Below are 18,369 nucleotides of genomic sequence, written 5' to 3'. Positions count from 1 at the left end.
TTCATCCCGTTATCCTGGCTTTTCCATAAGTTTTACTTTTGTCTTTCATGCATATACTTATTACTATAAATTTATTTCCGATATCTTAGGTTAAGGGGTAAGTTTCTTGATCCTAGGAATTCGTATTCCTTGGTGCCTGGATGGTTATATAAGCGGAATATAGTTTATGGTGAATAGAGTTAACATTGATGTTATGTGCGATACTATGTATTGTGATGTCTTTAACTTAACTTGTTTGTCAGGGCTTTACTGACACGAAGTTGCATTCATAGCCCGCAGTCTTTGCCCCACCCTATCTCTGCTCGCCGTTGTTGTTGCCTGCCGTTAATTCAAGGCCTCATTAATTTCCGTCACTCCTGAGTAGGTGAGGGCGGTTGAACCTTGGAGTCAGTTCTGGTTTTTGTCTGCCTGCTTCTTCTTGTGTCCCCTGACCCCGGGAGTTATTATTCTACTTTATGGCCTGTCGAAGCCCCACTCGCTGTTGCTGGGCTGGTGTTGTTCCCGGCTTTTGCTTACGTTTGCAGTTCGCCGTGCTCTTGATTTCCTTCCCTCTTCAACCTTATATTGACTATTCGCTCCTGTCTGGGTGCGATTCAATTTTGACTTAGGAAGGTTCTGATTGTCATATGCTTCGGGTCGAATTGTATAGAAAGTATTGAAGTATGGAAATAACATTTCATATTGACTTAATAATGGTGATGGTTCAGTAGGCGTAACTTGTGGCCTGGTTTAATTGGAGTGGGTGTGAATATCGATAACTTTAGCCTACCCTGTTGTTAAATTCCGACTTTAACGTTACTTTAATAGCAATACAGAATAATTGAGCTTTTTGTCTTAACTAGGCGAATGCGAACTTCTGGTGACCCCGCAGCCTTGTTGTTCAGCTGGGTCTGCCTCCTTGAGAGATATACACCACTCTTATTCTCGTCTCACTGTGGTCATCCAACCTTCTGCTCTGGGAGTGTTATTCTTACTTTCAGGTCAAAGGCCCCCTCACGTTCAGACGTGCAGGGTTGTTTACATCAGCTCCCCCCCTGTGCACGTGTTCTAACTAGCTCGGAATCCCTGAACACACAATCAGTGATGATTCCTGGCTTTCTGTGGTTGTGATTTAGACAAAGGCGCCTCTGTTTCTTCCATTGCCTTTGAGTCGACACTGCCCTATTATTTGCCCATGTGCTGAGGTCATAGAATTCGTTTTGACTTCAGTAATATTAACATTCAGTATTGGATTAGCAAATGGGCAATGGTTCATTTATGTAGCTCGCAGCCTGGTCTCCAATTTGAGCGAGCGCGAGGATCGGTAATTTAGCCTACTCTGTTGTTGAATTTCGAATCTTGACGTTACTTTAAAACCATGCAGGATGGTTGGGCTTTTTGCCTTAACTATGTCTGGCTGACACTCCCACTGTCTCTGCCGCCTGCACGGGTGACATGTGCCCGTTCATCAGGCCTTATCTTTCCTTGAAGCAAGGTTGCAAATTCTGCCATCCTAGCCCTCCTCCAGTTCATTACTTAACAACACCTGGTGTTTTGCAGTTTGCTGCGCTTGGTGTGTTTCAATCATTAAAAAACAAGTAAAAAGATAATATATAAAAAAAATCATCAAATATTATTAATCTCAATTTTGGAAGAAGGTTAGTATACAACAGCCCCCTCTGTCAATCCTCTGCTGGATGAGGGCCTCGCCATGCCGTGCAGGTTTCGGGGGACCACTTAAGCAGACGTCACCGCGCTTGTCGGCGCAGGAGTGGTGAAGGCGGGTGGCCGTAGATGTCGGGGCGGAGTGCTGTCACACGATGATGGCCTTTGCTGGACTGCCCTCTGCTGTAAGAAATAGGCCTGTGGCAGCCTACGGCACCGGTTCAACGCACGGCGGTCGCCCATCCGAGCACTAAAATTTTGATTTAAATTTCGATTTAAAGTTTTCGTGACTGCAAGGATTCATCTTCTTGGTTCTTTCGGTAAAGTCGCGTAGAAGGGAAATAATAAAATAATAATAAAACATAATAAAATACAATTCTCACGACGTTTCGGCCACAACGCAAGCAGCCAGTCCTCAGTGCACGCGGGTGTCACACACGGGTGTCACACACGGGTGTCACACACGGGTGTCACACACGGGTGTCACACACGGGTGTCACACACGGGTGTCTAATGCGGGTGTCCCACACGGGCGTCTTGAGTGGGTGTCCCACACGGTGAGTCCGTTACGAGGGTGTCGCACCTGGGTGTCTCGCTCGGGGTGTCTCGTGCCGAGCGAGCGTCTCGTGTTCCGTGTCGCCGTGCGCGTGCCCCCAGCTCCGCGGCGGAGTTGTCCACGTTTGGGCTGCCCGGCGTGGCCCAGCTGCGCTCCCGCACCGCCTACCTGGTGTCGTACGACGCGCGCACGCGCACGCCCGCCTGGGTGCTGGAGAAACTCGACTCGGTCGGCCTGCGGGGAGACGCCACGAGGCAGAACTGCGAGTTCCTCGGTGAGCGGGGGGAGTGGGCGGGAGGGGGGTGATTGCGGTGGCTTGGAAGAGCCTCGGCACTAACCCGGAGGCTTCTATGGCTTCAGCCCAGCCTCTTGTCCTGACCCCAAAAGCCCTGATGCAGATCCTGCAGCCCTGTCCTGAACTCTGTAGTCCTGACCCGAATCCTGCAGCCCTGTCCTGAACCTTATAGCCTTGTCCGGAATTCTGTAGCCCTGGCATGACCCCTATAGCCGTGACCCGAATCCTGTAGCACTGTCCTGAACATTATAGCTGTGACCCGAATCCTGTAGCCCTGTCCTGACCCCTATAGTCCTGATCTGAATCCTGCAGCCCTGTCCTGAACATTATAGCTGTGACCCGAATCCTGTAATCCTGGCATGACCCCTATAGCTGTGACCCGAATCCTGTAGCTCTATACTGACCCCTATAGTCCTGAGCCGACCCCTCCGGCTATGCCCCTCGAGTTGGTTGTGAGCGGCGTGTCTAGAGCGGCGGAGCGTGGCGTGTGTCTGGCAGAGGACGAGAGTGTGCACGCATTCCACCGCGCCACCAACGGCGACTTCCGGGGCAGCGGCTACGACCGGGGACACATGGCGGCCGCGGCCAACCACAAGGCGTCGCGCGAGGCCATGCGGGACACCTTCCTGCTCACCAACATTGTGCCGCAGGTACTACACCGTTGGGGCGGGGGGGGGGAGTACGGTGAGTGTGACCGTGACGGGGTGACCGTGATGGGGTGATGTGGTGATGGTATCGTGGTGATGCGGTGATGGTGATGGGGTGATGCATCTATGGGAACTTTTTGCGAGCATCGGTATATAGGTTTTACCCTTACTGGCAATAAAACAGGTGTTAAGATTCATCTTCTTGGTTCTTTCGGTGAAGTCACGTAGAAGGGAAGTAATAAAATAATAAAAATAAAACATAATAAAATAAGTATGTTATTTTATTATATTAATATATTATTCTATTTTATTAATTTATTATATATATTATTTTATTATATTATTATATTATTTTATTATGTTTTATTTTTATTATTTTATTACTTCCCTTCTACGTGACTTTACCGAAAGAACCAAGAAGATGAATCCCTGCAGTCACGAAAGCTTTAAATCGAAATTGAAGGTGTTAAGATGTTCGAAGAAAAATATACCTTTTGCAAGTCGTCAAGTTTACACTAACCACAGGTACTTGTTGCGAACATGCAAACAAACAAAAAATGCTCTGATAACACTGGTCAACACACTTTTTCTGGCATAAGGTATTCCAACGGTTTTAAGGTAATTTTGGGGTGCTGATTCCAAATCTGGCATCAGTTTTTGAGATATCAAATATTGCATTTTCAATAAAAACTTCAGAAGAAAAATATTAAATAAATGTGGATATCTACATAAAATGATATTATAAACACACTATCCTAAAAATACAGCACCATATTTTAACACTAAAGCAGTCACTGACTCGCAACAACTTGCAATCATAAGTGACAGAGTTAATTTCGGGTAAAAATCAATGAAAATGGGGTATGCCGATAGCATAAAAATGAGATGTGAGAGAGCAAATCTGAGATCAGATTTGGAATCAGCACCCTGAAATTATTCTAGAACAGCTGCAAAAGTCCAGGCCAGAAATTTGTTGTTGTTGTTGACCAGCGCACAGTTAACACATAGCCAAACAACATCCCCGAATGCTGAAGAATCACACTGCAGGTCCCTCGATCGGGATTGCACAAAGGGGCAGCAAACATCGCCAGCCGACTGTGAAAACTTGGCAGGACCCTCCCGGAAACGGGTCTTGAGACTCGGCGATAATTTGTTTGATAAGCGAGCGGAGTAGTAACAACGATGACAACTGTTCTTTGTGTGTGTGTGCTGCAGAACCCTCAGATGAACCAGAACGCGTGGAATGACCTGGAGCAGTACTGCCGTGGCCTCACCAAGCAGTACGCACACGTCTACGTGTGCACCGGGCCTCTCTACCTGCCCAGGTGAGCACAGCGGCCTGGCCCCCGCACCACGCACCACACGCTCGCCACCCGTACACACACAACATACACACACTATACACACCAAACACACATCGTACACACACACCATACACACACACACCGTACACACACACACACCGTACACACACCATACACACACCGTACACACACCATACACACGCACATCACACACACACCGTACACACACCATACACACGCACATCACACACACACATCATATACATACACACACACACCATACACACACACACCATACACACACACACATCATACACACACACACATCATACACACACACATCACACACACATCATACACACACACATCATACACACACACATCATACCCACACACATGATACACACACACATCATACCCACACACATGATACACACACACATCATACCCACACACATCATACACACACACACATCATACACACACACACACACCGTACCTACACACACAACAACCGCCATTCCCCACTAAGTGGCGATGACCTCACCACGGCGCTTGTGCCAGACTATGTGCACTTTAAGGCCACGTGGTGGTGGCAGTGGCGGTGGCGCCAATGGTGGTGGCGGCGGTGGTGGTAGTGGCGGCGATGGCGGTGGTGGTAGTGGCGGCGATGGCGGTGGTGGTAGTGGCGGCGATGGTGGTGATGGTGCCGGTGGTGGTGCCGGTGGTGGTGCTGGTGGTGGTGAGTGACGGCGGCTGTGTGCGGTGTGCAGGAGGGAGGCGGACGGCAAGACCTACGTGCGTTACGAGGTGATCGGGCCCAACACGGTGGCCGTGCCCACGCACCTGTTCAAGGTGCGATGGCCTCCCCCCTCCCCTGCACCTCCCAGCCGCCTCCACAGGCGGAGCTCTACGAGCCGGGCGGTGGCGGAGACGCCGCCGCACGTGGTTGCCTGTGACCCAGCGCTGTGTGGAGACACCAGCGAGGGTTTACGGATGCTGCGAACCTACCAGCCCGTGGGCATTGAAGAGGGGAGCTGTAACGTGGCTCGCCACAAGCCGGTACGGCAAAATGTGGACGCCACGTGTTAATGGGATACAGTGTTTCCCCCTCGCACGTGTGGGTTTTCTCCACGTAGCTCTGCTTTCCTCCCACGTGTAAACATTCATCAATTGGCCGATAACATCTTACCATAGAGGACCATCGGGGAGTTTGGGCAATTGTTGGTAGCACCGGCTTGTCGCATATCTGCTCGTGGAGGGAGGGGCCGCCTGTGTTTGTCCGTAGCACAACAACTACAGAGGTCAGAGCATTGAGCTGCAGAGGTCGCAACCGGGTACCCGATACCCGTACCCTATCCGATACCCAGCAACCCGTACCCAGCCGGGTACGGGTACCCGTTTGCGACCCTGGTGCGGCCGGGTACGGGTAGACCGTGAGTCACTGGCGAGTAACTGTTTGTCACTCATTTCCCAACGTCTTGTCTCTTCTCACAATTCAAGTTCCTAGAATCAACCCACCCGCGCCTGCAACATGGCTTCATCCCAGAGGTTGCAATCAGGTACCCGATACCTGTACCCTACCCGTACCCGGCCGGGTACGGGTACGGGTACCCGTTTGCGACCCTGGTGCAGCCGGGTACGGTACGGGTAAGGAATCAAAACCCGGTTGCGACCTCTGTTGAGCCGGCACCGCTGAGAAACCTGGGTTCGAATCCGTGTCTCAGCCTCTGCCTGTGATTAAACCGGGTTCTGAAGTGGAGTGAGTTGATGCACTGAGCCCCAGGTCACCGGTGACTGCATAAACACAAGTCTTTATTTCAGTTCGCCACTTAACTTTGTTGAATTTCAGCTCTTGAGAACTCAAAATAGACGTTTGACCGTCACGTGACGAACATCGCTCTCTGTGGCAGAGCTGGTGGGAAAGTGCCCCCCCTAATGTGCGGACCAGAGGTCACCGCAGGCGATCTCGGGGTTAGCTCTGTGACATCTGCTTCCGAGGGCCCTTCTGGAACACACACGCTCAGGGGGTCGCACTGCTGCGCGAGATTTTCGGATGGATTCCCTCGTTCCGTGACGCGACGCTGGGAGCACGAACGGGATACAGTTTAGACAAAGTAAAATGGCTCAATGAGACTTGCTGTTCAAAATAAACCACTTCTGCCCTCTCCTCCTTCTCCTCTCTCTCTCTCTCCCCTGTCCTCTTCCCCCCTCTACCATCTCCCCTCTCCCTCACTCCTCATCTCCCTTCTTCCTCTCTCGCCCCTTCAGCTCTCAGCTCTCTCCCCCCTCTCCATATCGCCTCTATCTCTACCACCCCCCTCCCCTATCTTACCCCCCCTCTGTCCCCATCTCTTGGCTCTCTCCTCTTCTCCGTTCTCTTCCCTCTCGTCTTCCTCACCTCTGCCTCTCTCTGCTCTCTCCCCTCACAGTTGCTCATCCTGCAGAAGCACGCGGAGGGGGGTGACGTGGAGCTGCGCGCGTTCGTGATGCCCAACGAGGCGATCTCGAGCGGCGTGCCGCGCGAGCGCTTCCTGGTGCCGCTCGAGAGCCTGGAGCGGGCCTCGGGCCTCCTTTTCCAGCCCAACGTCGAGCGCCGGCTCAGGGGTGGTGCCAGGGTCATCTCCGTCCTGGGCCAGTCGGGACAGGGGCAGCTGGGGCAGCTGGGCCAGGGGCAGCAGCTGCCCGCTCTGAAGCCGCCGCCCCCCAAGGCGTGAGGGTGGCAGGCGATCCCCCCGGGGGGCGGCGGCGGCGGTGCCACGGAGTCTCTTCGCGGTTCCAAACGAAGCTCAGCTGGTCTCGTACGACGGTGGAGGCACCATTATGGGAGCGTGGGAGTTTCCACCGCTGGCCACGGCCCCCCCGCCGTTGGTGAACTGGGCAGGAGTGGACGCCAACTTGGTTGAGGATTTTCCATGGTGACCTTGCGTGCGACGTCGATGACTGCTGTGCGGGGAGGGAGGGAGATGGACGCAGCGCCCGGAGGGGAACGCACGCGTGTACGTCGAGACGACGCGAGGTCACGGGGTCGCCGCCCCACGTGCTGCACTGCCATCTGCTGGCCACCTCGCTGTGATGTTATCCCCCGAGGGATGCACCAACTGTACTCCAGTTGAAATGTTCATTTTCAGATTCTGATAATAGTTGCAGCGCGCCATAACGTCGGTACTTTCCCCCGCACCTCAACTCCGATCAGCGCGGTTGGCTCCGTAGTTTAACGTACATACAAGGTGCTTCTTACATTCGTGACATTTGAGTTAAGTGGTTCCGAGTTAAAATGACAAATAAAAAGGCCTTCTGAAGAAGAGGAGCTATTGTCGGCGGGACTTGGAAGATCGCAACTCGAAGCGGACTGCCCGACGGCCCTCGCCAGAGACTTCCAGTCGAGGGGCAATGGAAGCGAAGGCCCGCACATCGCCGTCCATGGAGCATCGCTCTGGGGATGTGTAGATCCAGGACCGTCAACCCCAGGGTTCTTTTTAACACGTAGTAGTCGTAGGTTTCCGCGACTGATATTATCCATAATGAAGGTTGTTTTTTGGGGTGAGATCGCGTAATTATGAACGTGTGTTTGAGAGTAAACCCACAACATTTACAGTTATTATTGGAATGTGGGGGCGCAGTAGCTCCAGAATGTATACGGGGGGGGGGGGGGGTACGAGAGCAATCAGGGCCCTTAAATGTGATGATCTTGAATTCAATACGGAGTTTAGCTGGCAGCGAGTGAGGCGGTGCACTAACAGGGATGTGCTCCGAATGAGGAGTGGCGGTGGGTCAGGACCCTAGCCGCTGCATTCTGAATGGACCGGAGTTGACTCGAGTGCCGGGTTCGGCACGCTGCCGCTCTTTAAGGACTGCGGTGCGGGTCTTGAAACTTGAAAAAAAATGGCTCTTGTTGTTTTGGTTGCCGACTCCTGACCATCGAAGCCCTAGTTCACCGTGGAAGTCCAGTTCACCGTTGAAGTCCAGTTCACCATGGAAGTCCAGTTCACCGTGAAAGTCCTGTTCACCGTGGAAGTCCTGTTCACCGTGGAAGTCCAGTTCACCGTGGAAGTCCAGTTCACCGTGGAAGTCCAGTTCACCGTGGAAGTGCACCACAGTGCAATGCGGCTCTTGAAATGTCTCGTTGCTTTAGTTAGCGACCCCTGCACTAGTCGGTGTGCGAGGAGACACGAGCATGTCTGTTGGACTTGTTTCGCACCCCACGTAGCCAACCGTGCTGATGGGAGGTGCGGGGGAAGGACAACCAATCTCCTCGACTGCCTGTGAGCGGCGTACGTCGGGTGAAGCGCTCTACGTATAGCCGGCGAAGGAAGGTCTGTTTCGCGATCGAAAAATAAAATGTTTCCGTCCCGTCAGCCTCGCAGGCTTCTGAAGCGTAACTCAAACGCCAAGTAGGACTCGTGTTTCATTTTTGGCACGTTCGCAGTGAGACGCGGAGAAACGGGGTCTCCCCTGTGCGGCGCGAGAGGAGTTTACGATCTGGGGATGGAACCGTAACGCCGCGTCGTCGTTTGTCGGAAGAGCCGCCCGTCCCATCCGCCGGTGGCAGCATCTCAAGCAGAGCGCTTGACACACGTGGTACGCGACTCGCATCGAGAGCGAGCTGCTCCAGGCGAGCCGTCGTTGGCCATCGGCGCAATGCAGTAATCTCCTTCACCGAGCTGCAGCTTCCGTCCCCCGACCTTCAAAGCACAACCCCCACCGCTTCTCCTCCGAGCCCATCCTTGCGACTGCTCCTCACTGCCCCCATCACGACCAGGCCGATCCCAACCCGTACCACCGTACCACTACCCGTACCACTTCCCGTACCACTTCCCGTACCACTACCCGTACCACTACCCGTACCACCCCTCTTTAACCTCACCCGTCAATTCTGCCACCATAACTGCACCACTTTTAACAACCCCATATTTACAATCGCTGTAAAGCGCCTTTGAATAAGGCGCTTTATACATCTATACAATTCTAGATTTGAAGCTTTCGTGACTGCAAGGATTCATATTCTTAGGTTTTTTCGGTAAAGTCACGTAGGTGAAAATTTTAAATTCCACCTGAAGACGGAAGCTTGTGTTGCCTCCGAAACGTCGTGATTTTTATTATTTTTTATTAATTTTTTACCTACGTGACATCTATACAAGTTCATTCAACACCTTCAATCAATTATATCACAACCAACAATGCTCTTCGCCTATGTATACAAAGCATCGGACACTCCTGTACAACTATGCCGGACGAGTGCCTCCGAAATGCATCGAAAACTCCGAAAAACTTTATTTGACCAGGTTCGGCCCACTGAGCTACGTAGCGCTTTTTTAGAAGTGACTTGGCCACAAATGAAAACTCAGCCAAGTGGCTAATCACGTGGATATTTACTGCACGATTTTAAAATGTGGAGGGGAAAAACCGGAGGACCTGGAGAACATGTTTACGCGACCACGGGGAGAGACGTTGGGATGGATCCCACGACCTCCTGCCTATCTGGCGAGGTAGTTAACATCCCACCCCCGTGGCGCCTGCATTCTCGAAATGTACGTGACACGCACACGTCCCAGGACGACCAGCAGCTGGCCCGCGGGGATGTGAGGGCCTCGCCGGAACTGCAGTTCATGCCGATGGCTTAAGGTAGCCACTGGTGGGAAATTCGTGCCAAAACAACTTCTCGGTGGGCCCTCATGGACCACCCCCCCCCCCCCGTTCACCACGCGGACACTGGCATGCAGGAATCCATTTATTTTGCGTTTTAACAAAAAGAAATAACAAAAAAAAAGTTCTCAAAGTATTTTGTCGCAAATAAACGTCATTACGGCCACACAGACTCCAGGCACTGCCGCGTAACATCTCCAGCGGTGGGCGTCTTGGGCTGCGGAGACGTCCCAGGCGCGACTGCAGCGGTCAGCGTGGTGTGTGGAGAGGGTTGGCGTGGGTGGACAGGGCTTCATTCGATGCGACCCACCGGAATGAGCTGGCTTGAAATCACGGGCGGCAGTGTCTCCGTGCAGGAGACCGCAGTCCCCCGGGTTGCACAGATGTCAAAATCAGCCGTGGGCCGCGGGGATTGTTCATCATCGCGGCGAGCGTCACACACCGATAGCACGCGGGGCGAGTTACGAGCTCGTCGGCTGACGCTGGCCTTGTGCAATACGCGTGGCGCAAATACCAAATGCACTAAATTGGAATATTTTGTTTCGGTATATTTACCAATTATGATGTCTTGGGTCACACCGTTGCATTGTTGAGGAACGTGGCCGGGCGTCTGCGCCGTTGCGACAGAGCCGTAGTGTTTCCCGACGGACAGACGGGACGCAAACCGTCGGTCACCATGGGCCAGAGTGGAAATTCGGTACTCGCTAGAGATGGCAAATGTTGAGCAACACCGGTTTGCGTGAATGGCTACGAATGAATGAGCGGAGTGGATTGTGCGACAGGATAATGAAACAATACGGCGGCGTAATTCACTTTCACACGAAGACGACGATTGCAGTCGTGAGGACCGGGCCCCATTCGGTCCATCGCGTTCCTTTGGTTGCGAGTAGCAGATCCGTTCTCAAACGTTGGTACCTCAAGGTTAGCCATCTCGGGTGGCAGCACCGCCAAGCGATACCTTGGGTCTGCGCCCATGGGCCGACCAGTGGTAGAGAAGGGAAAGCAATAATACTGGGGCGTCCAACCTTTGGATAATTTCCCCTTGGAACACGGGTTTGGTTTTGGTGCTGCGGGTAAACCCTTGAGTCCGTGGGTAGGGGGGTAGGGGGGGGCAGCAATTTCTGTAAGTTGGCAGCAGTCGCTTAAAACAAGAATTCCTAACGCCATCACATTTAGATCTTCAAACGCTTTTTTCCCCCCACCTAACGTCGCTGTGAATGTTTAGAGATAAATTTGGGCTGCTGTGAATTTCCACGTGATAAGCCACTTCTTTGAGCTATCATTTGTGGCAAGGTCGCTTCTGAAAAAGATCTACACACTGTCAGTGGGCCTGACCTGGTAAAATAAAATTTCATTTGTTTTTAATCCGCTTTAGTTAAATCCACGTTCAGCACCTGAGATCCTTTATTCTGGCATGCGTCACTTATTTTTGTACCGTGCACACGCGTACAATTAGACCCCGCCATAGGAATGTGGAATTTCCACCGCAGGGCTCACTGGCACCAATTACGACGGGCTGCGACAAGATCGCCGAGTAAAGGATCGGAACGGGGAAGTGTGCTTGGCAGAGCCCGTGGTGCTGTTGGTCGTAAGCTGGCAGGAAGCCCACCCAGTTGGTGAACCTCTGGGCACCAGCTGAGCGTGTGGGAGAATGAATGTGACTCGGTGCGAGATGATGCAGGGAATCGTTTCGGGTACTTGGGCGTGTCCGTGCATCGTCGCACCGCAGATTTCCCAGGGGCCGTGATGCCCAAAGCAGTAACGCATCTCGTCAGGGGGACAGGATGTGGAATCATTTGTGCTCCGTTATGCAATTGGTGACTTGTTCAATTCAACCTTAACTTAACCCTAACCCCAGCCCTAACAACCATAAATCTTACCGCAATCCTAACACTTAACCTTAGCAAAACTCTTCAAGGCTCATTACCCTTAACCCCATCTCTGGCAAGCCGCCTCAGTTAAACCAAAACCACACTCCCCCCCCACCCAGCCACATCAATATTCGTGAACATTGTTCCAACATGGCCCTAGCCCCACGCTCACTACAGCCATAGCCCAGGGCCCCCCCCCCCCCCCCCCCGACGCCTTCAAACTAAACCAGAAGTATGACGATCGACAGCGTGACTTCGCAGCGCAAGGTCCCCCAAATTGCGGGGCCCGGGGAGGTCGTCCCGATCCGCCGTACCCCAGGGACGGCTCTGGCCATAGCCCCAATCCTGGTGGAAATCCCATTACCAAGGCCACCGAGAACCCAATCCTCTAACCATCACCACAATTATGAACTTGATGGGGGGTGGGCAACGTAACGGAAAATCCACCGCTGCAGACAGAGTTGACCATGGGTGGGGGGCCAAAGGGCCAAGAGTGGCTAGCCTTGTCCCTAGCTGAGGGGGGGGGGGAAGTGGGATGACTACATCTTCAACTCATGCCATGCATTACACGCGGGTAACTCGCACGTGACACCAGGGGGAACCACGCCGCACGAAGCCCAGTTGCGACGAATCAATTGCCATATACGCGAAGCTCCGGGAAACAAGCCGGCTTCTGCTTGTTCACGAGTCGGGAAGGGCCGCGGAGGCTACAGGTCCGCGGGAGATTCGTGAGTGCTACGCTCGGGACAACGCAAATTTCCGAGGGCAACGCGGGAACCGGAGGTTTGTTCATCCTCAGCGCTGCCACCACCGCCACCTGGGCAGCTTTCAGCTCTGCACGTTGCAGTGGGAGTGATGCGCAAAGGCAATTTGCAAACCGGTTTCATCCCAATTGGGGGATCATCGGTCCAGCTCCAATACCTCACGATAATAATTTAAACTTGCAACGCGCAGCGCAGTTATTCGCTTGCTCTCGACGAGTGAGAGATGGAATGACTTGGAAGGCGCGCGAGGAGGGATCGCAGGCAAGCGGAAAAGCCAAGCGCCAGGCGGTGCTACCAACAATTGCCCATGCTCTGCAGTCCTCTGCATATGAAGACTTCCCTACAAGCTCGGCATCGCACGCACAAACAAGCGTGGGGTGGCACTCATCCCGATTGGCAGTGGTGGAAACTCCACAAATCAATCGCGGGGGCCGATCCATCCATCGGGTGACGACTGACGACTTCCCACCAAACGGTCTCCGATTTATAAACCGCGACGGGGAATCCAACTTGGAACTTTCAGATTGGACGGCAAGTGCCGTCGCAGCGTCACCGTCCCTGCAACTGTCGGGCTGCGTGGGCGGGTGCACGCCCTTTAGAGGTGGGCTTGGTGGATCTCTCGGGAGATCAGTACGTGCCGGGACGCTACAAACACGCAGTGGGTACGAGATGACGGATTAGATGGCAGTGTGGCGGCGAGCGGACTAGTGGGCGAGTGGCGAGTGGGTAAGTGGGCGAGTGGGTAAGTGGGCGAGCGGGTAAGTGGGCGAGAGCGGGTAAGTGGGCGAGCGGGTAAGTGGGCGAGCGGGTAAGTGGGCGAGCGGGTAAGTGGGCGAGCGGGTAAGTGGGCGAGCGGGCTCGTGGGCGAGTGGGTGAGTGGGCAAGTGGGCGAGTGGGCGAGTGGGCGAGTGGGCGAGTGGCCGTCGTGTCCGTGCGAGTCCGGGCGTGGCGAGGCCCTCACCTGCTGCTGTGGCTCCCCCCTCCCACAAAACCCAAAATGGCCAAACACTCCCATGCAGGACGACTCCAGAGAAACTCGCGATGCAGCAAGCAGCAAGCAGCAGCAGCAGCAGCAAGGCTTTACTGGCTAAAACAAAGGTCGTGACTCTTATTAGCACGTATAAACAAGCATTGGCACAGCCTCAACATCGGCAGCATCTCTCCTCTTCCTCGCGTGACCATTGACGTTGTGCGTTGGTCTCGGACTCGGCACGACGGCGTCCGAGTGTTTACTGCTCCAGCAACAACAACAACGCCGCCGCTGCCGCGGGTCGGCGGGTGGCGCCGGGAGACCACCGGCTGAGCGGCCGCTGCCGGCGGCGCTGGCCCCGAACCGCGCCGGTTCGTTTGTTCGTTTGTGCGCGTGCGGCCGTCGCTGCTACACTTCCTCGCTCGCTCGCGACAGTGAGGTTATCGCACGAGCGATTGACACGAGACCCCACCCACCACCCACCCACCCCACCCACCCCTCCCGCCCGGCCAAGCCACGGAGACGAGGCGCCGTTGAGCGGACGCTGCTGCCCCTGCGGCACGACGGGAGCCGCTTTTGCCGAAAATACAAAATGAGGAAAGGACCCCAGAGTTCGTAAAAATGATGGCTGCCTTGAAGCCACTTTTAGACTCAGGCCCCTCCCCACAAACCTCGCTGCCGAAATAATTACAAAAAAAAACACCAGTCCTCGTCAGCGCCGGCGGCGTCTCGCGGCAATTAAATTAACACAAATCGTTCCTTCAGCCGCAAGCGCCCACACCCCGTCCGTCCCAGCGAGTCAGTGCAGAGTGCAGGCTCTGACTGCACTCTGCTCCTCTGATACTTCACATCTCCCATCCCGTCTCCTGTCCCTTTCTGCGTCCAGTCTATGTCTTGTCATCCGTCCTGTCTCCCGTCCCATCTCCCATCCCGTCTCCCCCTTCTCTCCCATCCCGAGTCTCCCGTCCCGTCTCCCGTCCCGTCTCCCCCCCTTCTCTCCCATCCCGAGTCTCCAGTCCCCTTCTCCCGTCCCGTCTCATCCCCCGTCCCGTCCGGCGTCTGCAGTCCCGTTCCACATCCAGCGGAATCTTCTCACAACTTCTGCCGCTCGCAGTTTTAATGAGCCGATCTGCACACGCGCGCCCGCACACACCCGTTACCGCATCGCAAACGAATTTCCGAGCGCCGCGCGTGCGCGTGTCGGGGTCCCGAGGAAGGTGCCGACGGGTGCAGGTGCGCTGTCGGCGTGCGCAGCCGCTCCCGCGTGCCCATCACAGCTGGGGGAGTTTCTCCACGGGGGTGTCGAACTTGAAGTCCTGTGGGAAGAGCTGCGACGCCTTGGGGTAGATGAGCCGGTACGACTGGCGGATCGTCACGTCCGCCACGCCGGCGATGTCGCCGATCTCTACACGCGGGCACAAGCGCACGCACCCCGCTCAGCCTTCCGCTTGACACCAAGCATTCGTGATTAAACGTTGTGTTCACACACACACGTGCATACGAACCATGAACACGCGCACACAAACACACACACACCGAACATACATTTATGCACACGTACACTTGTGTTGAGGCAGAGCGGACACACTCGCACACACACATGCACGTGCCAAGATCCCCGGACTGCGCCGAGCGTCGCCTCGCAAACGCGAGTCCTCACTCTCGGCCGCGGCACACATTTCGCCGTTTGGCAATCATCGGACGCGTGCGAAGCGCGATTGGTTTTGACTAAATGTGCCGCGCACAATACGGACGACGGTAACACGCACGCACGCAACAATGACAAAGATCCCCCGTATAGCCTTCACAGACTGTTGGGGCAAGTGCCGCGAGGACCTATGAAGGTCGGGCCGGCACGGCACACGAGGGGGTGAGAGGCCAACACCACTCCGGGCTGCTTTTGTCTCCCCAGCGGCGATGTTTTTACACACCGCACCAGGCACTCATTTGAGGCCGAGTCGACCTAGGGGAGGCCCAGAAGCGATTCAGATAATCGTCACCGGTGTTGGCCGTGAGAGGGAATCGAACTAGGGTTGCTGGGTTCCAAGAGCAACGCGCTAACCGCTGCACTACCGCTCCCCGCACGTGAACACACACGCACGTACACGCACGCGCATGCACACGCACGCACACGCACGTACACGCACGTACACGCACGAGTGCGCCCATCACCCCCCACCCCCCACCGCCCTCCCTCCCTGGGCGCTCCGCTTGCTCGCCCGGCGCGTGACGATGAGTCGCGAGACGCTCCCGCTTCACCGCTTCCTCCCACCCCCCACCAACCACGTGACGGACGTCGCCTGAAATAGCCGCACCTCCCCGGGCTCATTAACAATCGCGTCTCCCCCCAAGGTGAAACGGAGCCGCCGGCGCAAACCGGTCGACCGTGCCGGCGCAGCGGCAGCCAGCCCGGCGACGCGCGGTGCGGCGCGAGCTGGCGGTGGCGGCAGCGGCAGCAGCAGCAGTAGCAGCAGCAGCAGCAGCGGCAGTAGCAGCAGTAGCAGCAATAGCGGTGCCGCCCGTTCGGTGCTATGGGGGACGAGCGCCCCGCGGGGCGACGGCTCCGTGCGCTCTGTCCCGGGATCCGTGCGAGCAGGAAGGCGAGGAGCGAGTTGCAGTCGGGGCAGCATTGCCGCAACATCGGCGAGGCGATCGTGTCCGAGTCGATAAATTACCAAATCGGGTTCACGCTCGCAGTTTGTGCCTCGTGCCCTGAATTGTGTTTTGCTCTTTAGAGATTACTTTCCCCGCAACTTGGTACCGATTGCGCCGTGAGTGTCTCGTCAGGAGGCAAAGCGAGCAATCTCATCTCTCGCAGAGGAGTGCACCCCTCTAGTGGAAGCGGATATCACAGAGCCACCCACCAAGGTGTATGTATGTACGTAGTGCTAATCAGAGGTGTGGGGGAGGGAAGGACGACCAACTAAACATAAAGAGCAGTTCTGAAGTTTTCAATTCAGATTTTAAAGTGCATAGCTCCAGTGGCTTCCTAATATCGGAAGAGCGCGTTCCAGACTGCCGCAGAAGCGCGTCTGAAAGCGCTCGATGCGGTGACCCGTCTTCGTTCCATGGTCAGCCCCTAAATAAAGCGACCGACCTCTGGCCCACTGCGTAAGGGGCGGTACTCCCCCCGCCTCGCGCTCTGACCCAGCGAGCGAAATCCGTGCCGCCCGCGGCTGGAAATTCAGCCAGACTGAGTGCACGACTAACATGTTACGAGCTACAGTTTTGTCCGCACTGTCATCGGTGACAAAACCGAGGCCATCAACTCGGAACCCAGTTTAAATCACAGCATCATCTCAGTGGCTCCGACTCAGCGCCCTGTCTGAACTCTGCCACCACCCTCCACCGGCCCATGCTAAAGACGTCTTGACGAACGTTGGGCCCATCGCTCGCGCCCCTCTCCGGGCTGACAGGGCGGTGGGAGGGGTGGGGGGGGTGGGGGGGGTGGGAGGGGTGGGGGGGGTGGGGGGGGTGGGGTGGGGGCAATGCCGACGCATCTCTCGGGAAGCTGCCCCCCTGCAACCTCACCAAGCAACCTCTCAGACGGACTCGACACATTCGTTAAAAATGCCGTGGCTCCTTAAAGGAAATGTGTGCAGTGAGTGACGTTTCAGGCAATGGCCCTTCTTAAGAGCACGCAAGCGCAGCGTTGACGACGCATCTTGACATTGCTTACATTCCACGCACCACTGCCCGCTTGCCAGGAGCATCACCAAGTAATTGATCGATGCCCTCAAATCGTTACGATTCAGGGTTGCCCTTGAATATAAGAATCGACGTCTGTCTGTTCTTAAATTTTGCCACGTGGATCCTCTCGGACGCGTTGACGACGCAACACCAAGGTGGCGAGATGTTAAATACCTCGCCTTGCGTGCAAGAGGTCGTAGGTTCAATTGCAATCCCAACACCTGCTGTATATTTGGAGTTTGCGTGTCTCTCTCCCCGTGGTAGCATGGATTTTTCTCCGGCTTTTCCCTCCACATTTAGAATCATCATGCGTATTTGGCTGCTTCCATAAGGTAAACCACTTCGTTGAGAAATCAATTGTGGCCAGATCACTTCTGAGAAAGAGCTATATTACTCAGTGGGCCTTACCTGGTCCAATAAAAACAATAGTTTATACACACTCATTTACGTGAAAGCGATGCTCGCACGCGCACTGTCCGACGCACGCATTGGAAGCGCAAGAGTCGGTGTGCACCGGTGAATTGACGCGTGGCAACGCGACGCCTCATGGCTCCGGGGTAACGGTTGCCGGCACCGCGCCGCCCCCGACTCCATCCCCCAGAGACACGGGAAGCCGTCGGGCGCCGTCTCGCCCCAGCGGAGCGGCCTTAGCTACCGCCACAGATTGACTACCACAGTGGGTGACTACCAGTGGGTGAGTGGCTAATACAGTGGGTGAGTGACTACCACAGTGGGTGACTACCACAGTGGGTGACTACCAGTGGGTGAGTGGCTACCACAGTGGGTGAGTGGCTAATACAGTGGGTGAGTGACTACCACAGTGGGTGACTACCACAGTGGGTGACTACCAGTGGGTGAGTGGCTACCACAGTGGGTGAGTGGCTACCACAGTGGGTGAGTGGCTAGCACAGTGGGCGAGTGGCTAGCACCGTGGGTGAGTAACTACCACAGAGGGTGAGTGACTACCACAGTGGGTGAGTAG

At 55.0% G+C, this 18,369-nt stretch overlaps 2 protein-coding genes across 3 annotated transcripts in view; one reads left to right on the top strand and one right to left on the bottom strand.

Annotated features, from left to right (window-relative positions):
* ENDOG (endonuclease G) overlaps window positions 1–10,258 on the top strand; it is a 28,778-nt gene extending 18,520 nt beyond the window's left edge. For both annotated transcript variants that reach the window (XM_061561582.1, XM_061561581.1), the window contains exons 4-8: window positions 2,302–2,474; window positions 2,994–3,145; window positions 4,358–4,467; window positions 5,220–5,301; window positions 6,879–10,258. In XM_061561582.1, the coding sequence (XP_061417566.1) occupies window positions 2,302–2,474; window positions 2,994–3,145; window positions 4,358–4,467; window positions 5,220–5,301; window positions 6,879–7,163 (802 nt within the window). In that variant the 3' untranslated portion in view covers window positions 7,164–10,258. The remainder of the gene's footprint in view (window positions 1–2,301; window positions 2,475–2,993; window positions 3,146–4,357; window positions 4,468–5,219; window positions 5,302–6,878) is intronic.
* GTF2B (general transcription factor IIB) overlaps window positions 10,165–18,369 on the bottom strand; it is a 30,875-nt gene continuing 22,670 nt past the window's right edge. The window contains 1 exon segment of the mRNA XM_061561583.1: window positions 10,165–15,102. Within this exon segment, the coding sequence (XP_061417567.1) occupies window positions 14,969–15,102 (134 nt within the window). The 3' untranslated portion in view covers window positions 10,165–14,968.

The sequence above is a fragment of the Lethenteron reissneri genome, chromosome 27, assembly GCF_015708825.2.
Source record: "Lethenteron reissneri isolate LAM-NWPU_2019-01 chromosome 27, ASM1570882v1, whole genome shotgun sequence".
Lineage (NCBI taxonomy): Eukaryota > Metazoa > Chordata > Hyperoartia > Petromyzontiformes > Petromyzontidae > Lethenteron > Lethenteron reissneri.
This window is presented reverse-complemented; position numbering and strand designations above follow the sequence as displayed.